The 14681-nt window shown below is 40.6% G+C and overlaps 1 protein-coding gene across 6 annotated transcripts in view; it reads right to left on the bottom strand.

The window, feature by feature from the left end:
* Positions 1-14681, bottom strand: part of dpy19l3 (dpy-19 like C-mannosyltransferase 3) — a 108620-nt gene that overhangs the window by 77739 nt on the left and 16200 nt on the right. For 3 of the 6 annotated variants that reach the window (XM_041192433.1, XM_041192434.1, XM_041192432.1), the window contains 5 exons: positions 13138-13431; positions 10271-10361; positions 8941-9062; positions 5505-5650; positions 4987-5107 (listed from right to left, as the gene is read on the bottom strand). In XM_041192433.1, coding sequence (XP_041048367.1) covers positions 4987-5107; positions 5505-5650; positions 8941-9062; positions 10271-10361; positions 13138-13431 — 774 coding nt within the window. The remainder of the gene's footprint in view (positions 1-4986; positions 5108-5504; positions 5651-8940; positions 9063-10270; positions 10362-13137; positions 13432-14681) is intronic. The other 3 variants (XM_041192436.1, XM_041192437.1, XM_041192435.1) reach the window with 1 other exon arrangement.

Genomic DNA, 14681 nt, shown 5'->3' with positions numbered 1-14681 from the left:
TGTAGCAGGATCAAAATCCTGGAACTCCCTTCCTAACAGCACTGTGGTTGTACCTTTGGCACATGACCTGCAGTGGTTCATGAAGGCAGCTCACTACCACCTTCTCAAGGGCAATCAGGGATGGGCAATAAACGGTGGCCTAGTCAGCGATGTCCATATCCTGCAAATGAATACATAAGTTATGAAATATCTCCTTAAATGTCTGCCACTGTTTCTCTACTGTCTTTTAACCTATTTTCCCAGTCCAGTTTAGCTATCTCTGTCTTCATACCTTTGTAATTGTCTATATTTAAGTTTAAGACAGTAGTTACAGATCCACACTTCTCATCCTCAAACTGAATGTGAAATTCTAACATAACATTACCACCCTTGCCTACAGAATTCTTTACAATGACGTCATTAATTAATCCTGCCTCATTACACATCACCAGGACTAAAATAGCCTGCTCCCTGGTTGGTTCCAGGATGTATTGTTCTAAGAATGTGGGGAGGTGATGGCGTAGTGGTATTGTGGACTAGGGATCCAGAGACCCAGGGTAATGCACTGGGGACCAAGGTTCGCATCCCGCCATGTCAGATGGTGGAATTTGAATTCAATAAAGTTTGGAATTAAAAGTCTAATGATAACCCTGAAACCATTGTTGATTGTTATAAAAACCCATCTGGTTCACTAGTGCCCTTCAGGGAAGGAAATCTGCTGTCCTTACTTGGTCTGGCCTACATGTGACTCCAGAGCCACAGCAACTTGTTTGATTCTTAAATGCCCTCTGAACAAGGCCAATTAGGGATGGGCAATAAATGCTGGCCTAGCCAGCAACGCCCACATCCTGTAAATTAAGTTAAAAAAATAAATTGTCCCGAATACACTATGAACTCATCTCTAGGCTGCCTATGCCAATTTGATTCATTCAATCTATATGAAGGTTAAAATTTCCCATGATTATTACTGTTCCTTTCTTACAAGCCCCCATTATTTCTTGATTTATACTCTGTTACAGTATAGCTACTGTTAGGGGGCCAATTTTTACTCCCACTTTTACTATTTGTTATCTCCACCCAAACTAATTCTATATCTTGATCTTCTGAGCCAAGATAATTTACCTCGACTGGTCTCATCTTTCATTAACAGAGCCACCCCACCTCCTAGTCCTTCCTTACTGTCCTTCTGAAATATCAAATATTCTCGAATATTCAGGTTTCAGCCTTGATGCCTTTGTAACCACATCTCTGTAATGGTTGTCATACCATACTCAGTTATTTCTCTTTGTGCTATCAAATCATTCATCCATTTTGCTATGCACGCTGCAAGCATTCAGATAAAGAGTTATTAATTCTGTCTGTTTACCATTTTCCCCTACTCTGTGGCCTTATTTGCTAGTTCACTCTTCTATTTGTACACTCTGTGCCTTCCTATTAAACTCTGGTTGTCATTACCCATATTGCTACTCTGCACTATTACCTTGTGCTTTCTCATGCTTTCCAAATCTCCCCTTATGTTAACCTTCCCCTCCCCACTATATAGTTTAAAGTCCTATCTACAGTGAGTTAGATCAATTGCTCATCTCTTTTTAAAAATTCAAATTTAACATTTGTACATACATATTTGCTGCTGCAACAACTTTACTTCCCAACAAATAATTTTATTGAACAATAATTAACTTAAATACAAAGTTAACAATATTTAGTTGTCAGAAATATACTTGTATTCTTCATATACATAAGCAATACTTGTGTATTTACTTTGACAGCTTTCAAAATATTAAAGTTGCCTTCCAAAGATTCATATTAGTCTTCAAAGTGTTACATTCTATATTCACCTTTCCACTGTAGCTTAAAGATACATAAATTATAATTTAAATATGGACAGCAGAACATTTAACTCTGAGTACAGCACCTGTACCTTCATAACTTTGAATATCTGGAGAACCAAATATTGACTAGTGTTCCTCACACACCTACTAACAGTTAGAGCATTAAACATTATAAACTCTTGCTGCTTCACTGTCTGTACCCCTGTTCAACAAGAAGAATATGGTTTATTTTTCATGCCCTCAGGGCAACAATGAATAGGCAAATATGTGCCACCCTTACCGATGATGCCTCTTGTTAAAATTTGTTTTTGAAATGGGGACCATGTCTGCTAAACATCATTTTAAGAAACCTGGTTATTATACATGTGAGATTTGGAAAGTTTTACAGTTACAACTTGTATTTAGATAACACCTTTAACATAATTAAACAGCCTAAGGTGCTTCACAGAGGCATTATAGAACAAAATATATCACTGAGCCGCATAAGAGTATATTAGGGCAGATGATCAAAAACTTGGAGAGGTAGGTTTTAAGGATTGTCTTAAAGGAGGAAAGAGAAGTAGAGAGGTGGAGAGGTTTAGGGAGGAAATTCCAGAGCTCAGAGCGCAGCTAAAGGCCACCAATATCACCTCATCGCAGTCCTAAACGATCAACATCTTATCCTGTGTGCCTCTGTGTTCTATATTCCCCAGCCAGGGGAATTAACCCCTCAATGTCTAGCCTATCAAATCCCTTCAGAACCTCTGATGTTTAAACTGATCACCTCTCATTCATCTAAACTCCAATGTACTCAGCCTCTCATTTTAGGACAGTCTTCTCATCCCAGGAACTAATATATCAGGTCTGCACTATACTGCTTCCAATGCAAGTATATCGTTACGATCCCAGCTGATGTTAACATTGGACAAGTCAGATCCCAGAGTGAAACCTGGCTTGATAGATCCTAACTTTTTTTGTAGAAACCGTGGTGGAAAGCTACTGAACAAATTCATAGGAGCCTGCTGACGAAATTTTAATACGAAGAATAAAATATTTATTAAAACAAGAAAAGTGAACTATATTAACTCAACAAAAGTTTGGAAACATCTCAACACAATCATAAGATGACAATTCAAATTCTCACAATTGCTTTACCCCAGCAATATCCTTCCAGACACATAAACCAGCGAACAGTTACCACTGGCTTGACACAAAGACTTCTCGCTTGGGACTGGCACAGTTGCAAACGGTTTCCTTCCAGTGAATTCCTGAGCATTCACTTGATGCTTCGCACCCAACTCGTATCTCTTCACGAGACACAAAAAACCATACTCTAAACTCACTGTTTCTTCAACTGCAGAGCAAACAAATAAATTCCCTAAACTCTGCTAAACTGATCACTTTACTGAGTCTTATAATTGATTATTCAGTTAACTACTGTCCCAAGAGCCTTGTAATTTTTCTTCTCAGGCAGCTTAAAAATCCCTGCCTTCTCCCTCTGACACACACTAAACACTCAATGACAGATGAGACCAAAGCAGATTACACCAGATACTTGACACGTTGTGAGCCAACCAATCTCACTGAAACTTTGTCTTTCTCATGAGTGTTTCTAATTTCCACATTTGAAGATCTTGCCTTGGTATTCTTTCTGTAAGTTGCTCGCACTCGGGTATTTTAATAGTGGCCCACCTTGCAGGGTTTCAATGTCACCTTCCGCGTCTCCTTTCCCCTGGATTTCTAAGTACACTCAAACATCACCTTCCAAACATAACTTCAGATCTTCGGCCATACTAAGCATTCCATCACTGCTTCAAAGGGGCATCTTTGTCCCAACGACAGAGTCATAAACCATTGGCTGCCTTCTCAGATCTTCAGGGCTTCCCTCAAATCCACTTCACTTCAAGTCTGCTCACTGCAGCTCTTTCCTTAACTCAGAGCCCATTTCTCTGCTCCTTTCTTTTAACTAAACTTAACAGGATCTATTTCTGATCCCTGTCTTTGTCCCTTATACCTGGGACGTCCTTCTGGGACCTCACCCTGTCCTGCTCCCAGGTTTGGGACCTTCTCCCTGTCCCCCTCCCATTCCTGCTCCCTCAGTAATTGCCATTACTTGGCAATGGCGCTCCGATTCAGGCCACCTGACCTGCTTTTTGCACTGTTTGCTCTTCCTTGTTTCTGTGTAGTTGCGCAGGACCAATTCCCAGCCTGAAGAGGATAAAATAAATGAACTGTGCATGTGCCACCATTTCCCAGCCAGCACTTGTGCAAAACACACGAGGCTCGTCAGGAATTGGCCTCCGACTTCAGATTAAGGTCAGTATTTGAGTTTCATCACAATGTCCTTCTTTAAATATGAAGACCAAAACAGTTCAAAAGACTTCAGGTGTGGTCTCACCAAAGCCCTGTACAACTGTAGCAAGCTTTCTTGTATTCCAATCCCCTCACAATAAAGGCCAACATGTCATTTGCCTTCCTAACTGCTTGCTGTATCTACATACTAGGTTTCAGTGTTCCTGGTACAAGTACACCCATGTCTCTCTGAACATCAATATTTACAAGTTTCACACCTAATATGGGGAGGCGATGGCATAGTGGTATTGTCGCTGGACTAGTAATCCAGAGACCCGGATTTGAATCCAAAAAATTGAATTGAGTTCAATAAAAATCTGGAATTAAAAGCTGAATGATAGCCACGGAACCATTGTCGGTTGTTGTAAAAACCTATCAGGTTCACAAAAAACCCATCTGGTTCACATATGGATTTTTCACAGAAGGATTTCCTTCCTTACATGCTCTGGCCTACATGTGACTCCAAACCCACAGCAATGTGGTTGACTTTTACATGTCCTGTTGTATCATCAGTTGTAAAAAAAAAACGGTACAAAGTCACAAAAAAGGAACGAACTCCTAACAGCACTGTGGACTGCAACAGTTCAAGAAGGTAGCTCACCACCGCCTTCTCAAGGGCAATTAGGGATGGGCAATAAATGCTGGTCCAGCCAGCGATGCCCACATCCTGTGAATGAATAAAAAAAATAGTTTTCCTATTCTTATTATCAAAGTGAATAATGTTACAGTTCCCCCACCTCCATATTATCCCCAACTCTCTGTAGAAGCACCCCTACAAATATAATACACTCCTTCATACTGAGTAATCTCCACTGGCTTTACAACAACAAATTGCTATACTCACCTGAAGAGATTTGAGCTGTGGTCTGAGGTAGTATGTGATTGCCATTATTTGTAATGCAAAAAATGGAAGCGACCAATTCTCCCTCAACGGAATGGTGAACTCCACCCTTGTTGTATCTATTCTGTAAAGAGCAAACAAAAATTCAACACACCAAAAGGAGTTTACTCTAGATGGATCAATATTTACAGTTTCTATAGGTGCTCTATAAGAAAAGTGAAACGAAACTGTTTCCAAATTTACTGAAATGGGCCATCCAGCTGTCAGTTTACAAACAAAAAGGGGATTAATAAGATTTAATTTTAAAGCTTCTGAAATAAAATTATAACCAACATAATCTGGAGTCTGACAACAAAACAAATGATCTTAGATTAATTACAGCCAGAATTAGGAGCAAAAATGAAGAATGAACTTCATAAAAAGATACATAAAAGACATCAACAGTTGGTGATCCTGCTCTCAGTAGATTTAATGCACAGACAATATGTAATTTTTCTACACTACTAAGTATTGATGCCTACCTGTTTAGGATGTACCATATAGCTGCCAGTGCTCCTGACATCCAGGTACCACTTAATAACCAGCTGGTAATATATATTGAAATGACATAGAGGGCCTGGAGTCCAAATACTGTGTACAGGTAGAAGTAAACTGGCTCCAGGTATCGCTGTTTAAAACATGATGAAAATAACTCTCTTCACAATACTTGACTACAACGTAAACTAACAGTAATTTATAAAAGTTTAGAATAAACTACAAAAATGTAAATATATATTTTCATGGGGGAGATGGTAGTGTAGAGGTATTATTGCTGGACTAGTAATCCAGATGGCAGGTGGTGAGGGTAATGCTCTGGGTTCGAATCCCACCACGGCAGATAGTGGAATTTGAATTCAAGAAAAATCTGCCCTTCAACGCAAGAAATCCGCTATCGTTACCTGATCTGACCTACAAGTGATTCCACACCCACAGCAATGTGGTTGACTCTTAAATGCCCTCTGAAATGGCCTAGCAAGCCACTCAGTTGTGCCATTCTGCTACGAAGTCTATAAGGAATGGAACCAGATGGACCACTCAGCATCGACTTGGAAAGCGGAAATGACCACGACAAACTGTCAACCCTGCAAAGTCCTCCTTACTAATACCTAGGGACTTGTGCCAAAATTGGGAGAGCTGTCTCACAGACTAGACAAGCAACAGCCTGACAGTCATACTGACGAAATCATTCCCCACCATCATCATCCTGGGGTATGTCCTGTCCCACTAGCAGGACAGACAGTGCAGAGGTGGAGGCACAGTGGTATACAGTCGGGAGGAAGTTGTCTTGGAGTCCTCAACATCGACTCCGGACCCCATGAAGTCTTATGGCATAAGGTCAAACATGGGCAAGGAAACCTCCTGCTGATTACTATGTACCACACTCCCGCAGCTGATGAGTTAGTACCCCACCATGTTGAATGTACTCTGGGTGGGGGACTTCAATGTCCATGACCAAGAGTGGCTCGGTAGCATCACTACTGACCGAGTTGGCAGGGTCGTAAAGGACATAGCTGCTAGACTGGGTCTGCAGCAGGTGGTGAGGAGACCAAGAGGGAAAAACATACTTGACCTCATCCTCACCAATCTGCCTGCCACAGGTGCATCTGTCCATGACAATATGGGGTAGGAGTGACCACTGCACAATCCTTGTGCAGAAGAAGTCTCGTCTTCACATTGAGGATACTTTCCTCGTGTTGTGTGGCACAACCATCGTGCTAAATGGGATAGATTTTCGAATAGATCTAGCAACTCAAGACTGGGCATCCATGGGGTGCTGTAGACAGCAACAGAATTGTACTCAACCACAATCTGTAACTACATGACCCAGCATATCCCCCACTCTATCATTACCACCAAGCCAGGGGATCAACCCTGCCTGGTTCAATGAAGTGTGCAGAAGGGCATGCCAGGAGCAGCACCAGGCATTCCTAAAAATGAAATGTCAATCTGGTGAAGCTAAAAATCAGGACTATGTGCCTACCAAACAGTACAGCAGCATGCCATAGACAGAGCTAAATGATCCCACAACATTCGGGTCAGATCTAAGCTCTGCAGTCCTGCCACATCCAGTCATGACAGGTGGTGGACAATTAGACAACTCACTGGAGGAGGAGGTTCCACAAATATCCCCGTCCTCAATGATGGAGGAGCCCAGCACATCAGTACAAAAGATAAGGCTGAAGCATTCGCAACAATGTTCAGCCAGATGTGCCGAGTGGATGAACCATCTCAGTTTCCTCCAGACGTCCCAAGCATCACATAAGCCAGCCTTCAGCCAATTCAATTCACTCTACTTGACATCAAGAAACAGTTGAAGGCACTTTATAATGCAAAGGCTATGGGATCTGACAAAATATTACAGCAACAGTACTGAAGACTTGTGCTCCAGAGCTTGCTGCGCCCCTAGCCAAGCTGTTCCAGTGCACCTACGACACTGGCATCTACCTAGCAATGTGGAAAATTGGCCAGATATGTCCTGCACACAAACAGCAGGACAAACCCCACCCAGCCAATTACTGCCCCATCAGTCTACTCTCGATCATCAGTAAATTGATGGTAGGGGTCATCAACGGTGCTGTCAAGCGGCAGTCTTAACAATAACCTGCCCACTAACACTCACTTTGCGTTCTGCCAGGACCACTCAGCTCCTGACCTCATTACAGTCTTGGTTCAAACATGGACAAAAGAGCTGAACTCCAGAGGCGAGGTCAGAGTGACTGCCCTTGACATCAAAGCCACACTTGTCCAAGTATGGCATCAAGGAGTCCTAGCAAAACTGGAGTCAATGGGAACCAGGGGGGAAACTCTCCGCCGGTTGAAGTCACACTTAGCACAGAGGAAAATGGTAGTGGTTGTTGGAGGTCAATCATCTCTGTCCCAGGACATCGCTGCAGGAGTTTCTCAGGTAGTGCCATCGGCCCAACCATCTTCAGCTGCTTCATCAATGATCTTCCTTCCATCATTAATTCAGAAGTGGGGTTGTTCACTGATGATTGCATAAGGTTAAGCATCTTTTGTGACTCCTCAGATACTGAAACAGTCCATAACCAAATGCAACAAGACCTGGACAATATCCAGACTTAGGCTGACAAGTGGCAAGTAACATTCTAACAGTCGCGCCACACAAGTGCCAGGCAATGACCATTTTCAGCAAAAGAGGATCTAACCATTGCCCCATGATGTTCAATGGCATTACCATTGCTGAATCCCCCACTATCAACTTTCTGGGGGGTTACCATTGACCAGAAACTAAACTGGACTAGCCATATAAAGACTGTGTCTACAAGACCAGGTCAGAGGCTAGGAATTGTGCAACGAGTAACTCACCTCCTGGCTCTCCAAAGCCTTTCCATCTTCCACAAGGCATAAGTCAGGAGTGTGATGAAATAGTCTCCCCTTGCCTGATGTATGCAGCTCCAACAATACTCAAGAAGCTTAACGCCATCCAGGACAAAGCAGCCCGCTTGATTGGTGCCCCCTCCACAAGCATTCACCCCCTCCATCACCGACAAACAGTTGCAGCAGTGTGTACCATCTACAAGATGCAATGCAGAAACTCACCAAGACTCCTTAAGCAGTACCTTCCAAACCCACGACACTACCATCTAGAAGGACAAGGGCAAGCAGATGCATGGGAACAGCACAACCTGGAAGTTCCCCTCCAAGCCACACACCATCCTCACTTGGAAATATTCCTTCACTGTCGCTGAGTCAAAATCCTGGAACTCCCTCCCTAACAGCACTGTGGGTATACCTACCCCACATGGATTGCAGCGGTTCAAGAAGGCAGCTCACCACCACATTATTAAGGGCAATTAGGGGTGGGCAATAAATACTGGCCTAGCCAGCAACACTCAGATCGCATAAATGAATTAAAAAAAAACAGATTCATTTTATTATAAAAGCTGATGTTTTTACCTGAAGAGACAAAATTCTGTACAAAATGCTTAGGATAACCTCTTGGTAAATGTTCATTCGCTTAAGGAGGTTTATTGTTCTCCTTGATTCAGTTTTATTGTCATATACGAGTTCCTTCAATCCTTTACATAAAAAGCACAACATAAATAAAATGAACTGGACTCTTAAGGATAAATATGAATACATCAGCATGTGATACTTGTTTCCAAATTTACAAATATCACAACATTCTACAAACTTACAACTGCTATTTTATGACCAAGGGCCATAAAGTACCGTAACCCTTTCCCTGCATATGGTTTTGCCCATCCCTAGAATATCCTTCTCTGGGTTCCAAAAGCAGGTTAAGAGAAATAATTTTTAGTCTTCCTTGACAGGCAGTAAAATTCAGGTTAGGTAGTTTTTTTTAAAAATCCTGAGATTGCAGCTAATTTGAGATAAAATCAAATTTCTAAAGTTTAACTGTTTAATTGTTTCACGCATATGTCGAAGTATAAGGCAGTGGCATAGTCAATGGACTAGTATTCCGGAAGACCCAGGGTCTCTGGGGACCCGGGTTCAAATCCCACCACGGTAGATGGTGAAATTAGAATCCAATAAAAAACAAATTTGGAATTAAGAGTCTGATGATGACCACGAAACCATTGCCAATTGTCGTAAAAACCCATCTGATTCACTAATGTCCTTTAGGGAAAGGAAATCTGCCATCCTCACCTGGTCTGGCCTACATATGACTCCAGACCCACAGCAATGTGGTTGACGCTTAAATGCCCTCTGAACAAGGGGTGGGCAATAAATGCTGGACTAGCCAGCGATGTCCACAGCCCATGAATGAATGATAAAAAAATTATTCAGGTTTCAGATACACCAACAAACTATCCATGTTTCTGAGACTCAGAAAGTAGATGAGTTGTATCTTCAACAAAGCAGGGAGTTAGTACTGCAAATGCTAGAATTATAAATTACAACTGGGTATTTTTCAAACTATTAAGTCTTACAGTGCACTTTGTAATATCTACAAAAGTACAATATCAGTAAGAGTGCAAAGCTATCATACCAAGATTGTTTTATCTTGAACGACAGTTTCACTTCCACTGACAGCAAAATCAATCTGGTTGGATCTTTGAAAAATTGACAATAGTAAACTGTCCCAGTCATTGGCCAGCGCAGTGCACATCAAAAATTGTATCTATGGTGCAAGCAGCGCCACTTGTAATGTTTCTGATACATGAGAGTTGCAGTTGAGGACTCACAAAATCTACCCTAACATTAACAGCATAAAATATAATTTACAGTAGTGTCAACATGAACAGCAGAAGTTTGTGATCACCTTGGGCTATGGTTGGGGCCTGCAGCATCTGCTTGTAATATGAGTAGTATAGGCCACATTCTGTCCTGAAGGAGATTTCTCGCTCAACCTCCTGCATGTAAAACAGAATACAGTCATGTTCGTTACAACTAAACAAGCAGAATATAATTGTCAGTAATACAAATATTACAAAGATATACTTGAAAGCTACATTCTAAAAAAAAAGATATTAATGGGAATAAAAACACATCAAGAGCTGTAAAGACTTAAAAGAGTTACCATAGTGGAACCAGGGTGTAGATCATTTAGTACAGCTAACTGGGTTGATAAAGCTGTCACATGGAATGGGCCATTTACTGCTCTCATGCTTTTTAAAATGCTTGGTAATCTTCCAAAACATTAATGCTATTTATAAGTAGCAAGTTCATGAACACAACAAGAATCCACACTGGCTATACAGTGTTGATTCCAATTAATTCCAAGTTTTAAAAAAATGTTTGATTTAATTGGAAGTAGTAAGGATACATCAATATGAAAACAAAAAATGCTGGAAAAACTCTGAAGAAGAGTCATATGCACTCGAAATGTTAACTCTGTTCCTCTGTACACAGATGCTGTCAGACCTGCTGAGTTTTTCCAGCATTTTTTGTTTTTATTTCTGATTTCCAGCTCCACAGTATTTTGCTTTCAAGGATACATCAATATTCTGCAAACATTTAGGAATACTACTGTATTAGTTGATTCAAATCAATGCAGCTCAGCAGCCTGGTAACCTGAAGCAGAAACTCTAGAAGCAGATGCTAATTTTTGAAATTAATATCACCACACAGACAGGAATGTACAAACCCAGTGAGTACAAACAGTTCGCCAGTCTATACATCGCTTCATTCCCATTACTACTTGAACCAGGATAAGCCTCCACATCCAAAAACTTAGGGGTCTCATGGAATACTGAGTTAGCCTATTCCTCCCACACCCAGATTCTACAAAAATGGGCTAAGAGTGCTTTCTTCTCTGATGACTCACCATTGCTGCCTGCAAGTCTTGGGATTCTGTCAATGGCTGACATGTAGACTCTAAGCTGCTCTCCATACTTTCCTGCATCATCTTGCAAAGCTGACAGGATTCTCTGCTGAGTACTTTAATCAAATTCTGTAGCTTTAAAATCTTGTCAGCAGATTCAACTTTGAAATAAATAGCTGATCTGATAACTGGCGAAGAAAAGGCAGCACTAAACTTTACATCAGAAATTCTACCTGATACTGAGCCAGATCTCACATTGTGTATTGAAGAATGAAGGATTTCCCTAGTGTCCCCAAAAATGCTACGAGAAGCTACCAACGCAGTACTTAGGGATCACATAATTATCAGCTGAAAAGCACAAAATCCTCCTGAGTCAAAAAGATTTTGAGTGGAAAGATAATGGATCTAGAGACGAATGCAGAGATAGGGGCTAGGCAGCACAGGAAAAGCATCCATTCAGGTCAGGGGAAATTAAATAATTTGTTGTCCAAACTGCAGATGAGATATTCACATTCACCAAAGAAAAATATTAGGACTATTAACAAGGCTAGTGATGACCTTGCTTCAGTGGTAGTATTCTAATCTCCAAGTCAGAAGATCATAGATTCAGGTCCTACTTCAGAGACTTGACCACATAGTCTAGGCTGACATTTCAGTCCTGCACTGATGCAGGTACAGTCCGAACTGCTTACAGCAGGAACGTTCAGAATCTGGAATGTTTTCTGCATGCATTGTTCAGCAACAGATGCAGAGAACTGGTAATTCTATTAGAAAAGTAAATGGCAATCTCAATTCTGCCTCCTATAAATCAGTGAGTTTGCAAAATGTAATACTTCACTGTGGACCACAGAACTTTTAATCACCTAGCAGAAAGCCAAAGGCAGTCACTAGAGCATGGCCAGTTATTGGATTCTTCAAATCAGGCTAAACTAACCCATGTGGGCTTCATCTGGGGTATCAATCACATAGATATAAAGAGAGAAAGACAGAGGGAGAGAGAGGGAGGAAGATTCATTTTCAGGTGAAGCCTTTTATTATGGACTTATAATCGAAAGTTACTGAGAGTTACTAGGAATTTAGATCTTTTGTTTTGGAACAGTGTAAAGTTTTGCTTCTGCAATGTTTACACCGATCTGCATACACTTCCAGCATTGCTTCTGCTGCCAGGCCTGCTGACTATTTCCAGAATTTTGCATTTTTATTTCATGTTTCTTTTTCTCTTTGCTTGGAGAAACCTTAAATGCATGGTGTGCAGGGCATTCTTAAATTTGGTTAAATGCTGATGTTAGTGAAGATTGCCGTTTACTCTTGGATAGCACTTGAAAATATGAATATTCATGTTCATAAATGTTCCTTTCAAATCAGCTATAGCTGTAACACAGCAACTACGAAGATAAATAGACAAGATATTACCTTCTTAAAATAGGCAATAATTAATTCATTACTTAAGTATGTAAACACATATTCAGGATTTAATTTATTTTATTTATTTTCAAAGGTTAATGAAATGCTCCAAGATAAAGCACAATGCCTTACATTTGATATTTTTTGAGAAAAGGTAATCCATGAACAAAAAAAATTGATTCTGATTAAAAAATAAGACAGTCAACAGTTATCATGCTTGCCAAACAAAATGTTTCAAGACTAATGCCAGTAGTATCATAGGCTTAAACTGATTTAGTTAACTGAAATGAAGCTCAGATACACAGTTTCCTACATACATTCAGTAGGCCAAAGAGGTACTAATCTCACTCAGCTCTCCACGGTGGACCGGAAATACTGCAATATTATTAGAATGTCAGCTGAAAGCACAGCTGCTGCCTTGGAAATCTTTCCCTTTGAAAGACAATTAGCAAAATGCTCACCTGTATATTTGAAAACCATAGGAAATTCTCATGTAGGGACTGAACATACCAGGAGTGAAAGCATCCTAGTATTAGTCCCAGTGAGAGACCGAGCAGTGGGATAATCTCCATTGTCCATACAGGTAACCAGATCCCAATTGCTTCCAGCAGCTCCCAAGACGACACGTTACTACTTCCATTAGTGTCAGCATGTGCATCAATCTGTTTCTGATTCCTTTCCAAACTATGTTGTGAAACATCAGTGACAATTTGAGATTGCTGTTTCCTCTTCCTCAACGTCATGATGATATACCACTAGATATAACAAAAATCTCAGTCGCTTTTTGCCTCAAGAGCACAAATACAGTATCTAGCGTGCTGCTCTGCTCAATGTAGCATCTGTTTTCACTAAAAATCCAAGACACAATGAGGTGCTATGAGTTATCCTGAAGTTTGCTAGAGTCATAAATTGTAATCATTCAGTCTGGAGTATCATCTCATTTCCTTCAATGATTGGCAATATCCGCTTAAAATAAACTTCTATTACCATCCAGAGTAGACAATGCTAATAATGCAGAACACAATACTATCTAATACATAGACAATAGTTCGGGACCCCAGCTTATTTAGTTTGATTATGCGGATGTTAAACAATTGAACATATTGTAGATTTTAAAAAATAATTAAACCTATCCAAAATAAACACAAGTAGAGTTACCGACAGAGTTACAGCTCCTCAACTGCACAGCACTTAGCCACAGAATAGTACAACACAGGAGGCCATTCAGCTCATCAAGTTTGCACTAGCTCTTTCAAAGAACAGTCCATTTAGTCCCAACCCCTGCTCTTTCCACATTCCTGCAATTTTTTCCAACTGCCAAGAATTTCATTTGGAAACAGTCCTTTCACCCGTGACTTACAAACTCGATTACGGCCTCGTCCTACTCTATTGATGTAAGCTCCTCCATTCCTACAACCCTTCTAGATCATCTAGCTTCTTCAATTCTGGTCTCTTGCGCATCCTAATTTTTTTTTGCTTACCACTGGCCACTGTGCTTTTAGCTGCCTGGATCCCAACTCCAGAATTCCCTCACAAAATATCTTCACCTTTTTCTCCTCCTTTAAGGCACTCCTCGAAACCTACCTCTTCTATCAAATTTTTGGTCACCTGTTCTAATATTGGCGGCTCATATCAAATTTGATTTGACAATCACTCCTGCATTTTACTATGTTAAAGTCACCATATAAACGAGAGTTATAGTTCCACACAACTTCAATTTTTCTGCTGCACGAAATGGACTCAAACTCAACTTAAAGTAACTTCAAATCAGCTATGCTGCAGTGCTGAAATTCTAGTACAGGCAATCTGTACTCACTCAGCTGACTTCACACTCTATTGGTCTCTCTCAACTCATGCTTTCATAGCAGCCAAAAGTCACACTCCTAAGCACTAAGTTATTCCAGATCCAATAGTTTTGATTGGATACAGCTGTTACTTAGCTTAAATAATTAACTCCAAGTCTCTGCACAAATATAATATTATACTCTGTGGTAGATCCAGCTTG

Source organism: Carcharodon carcharias, chromosome 7 (genome assembly GCF_017639515.1).
Source record: "Carcharodon carcharias isolate sCarCar2 chromosome 7, sCarCar2.pri, whole genome shotgun sequence".
NCBI lineage: Eukaryota > Metazoa > Chordata > Chondrichthyes > Lamniformes > Lamnidae > Carcharodon > Carcharodon carcharias.
Note: the sequence above shows the minus strand (reverse complement) of the source record. Positions and strands in the feature narration are given on the sequence as shown.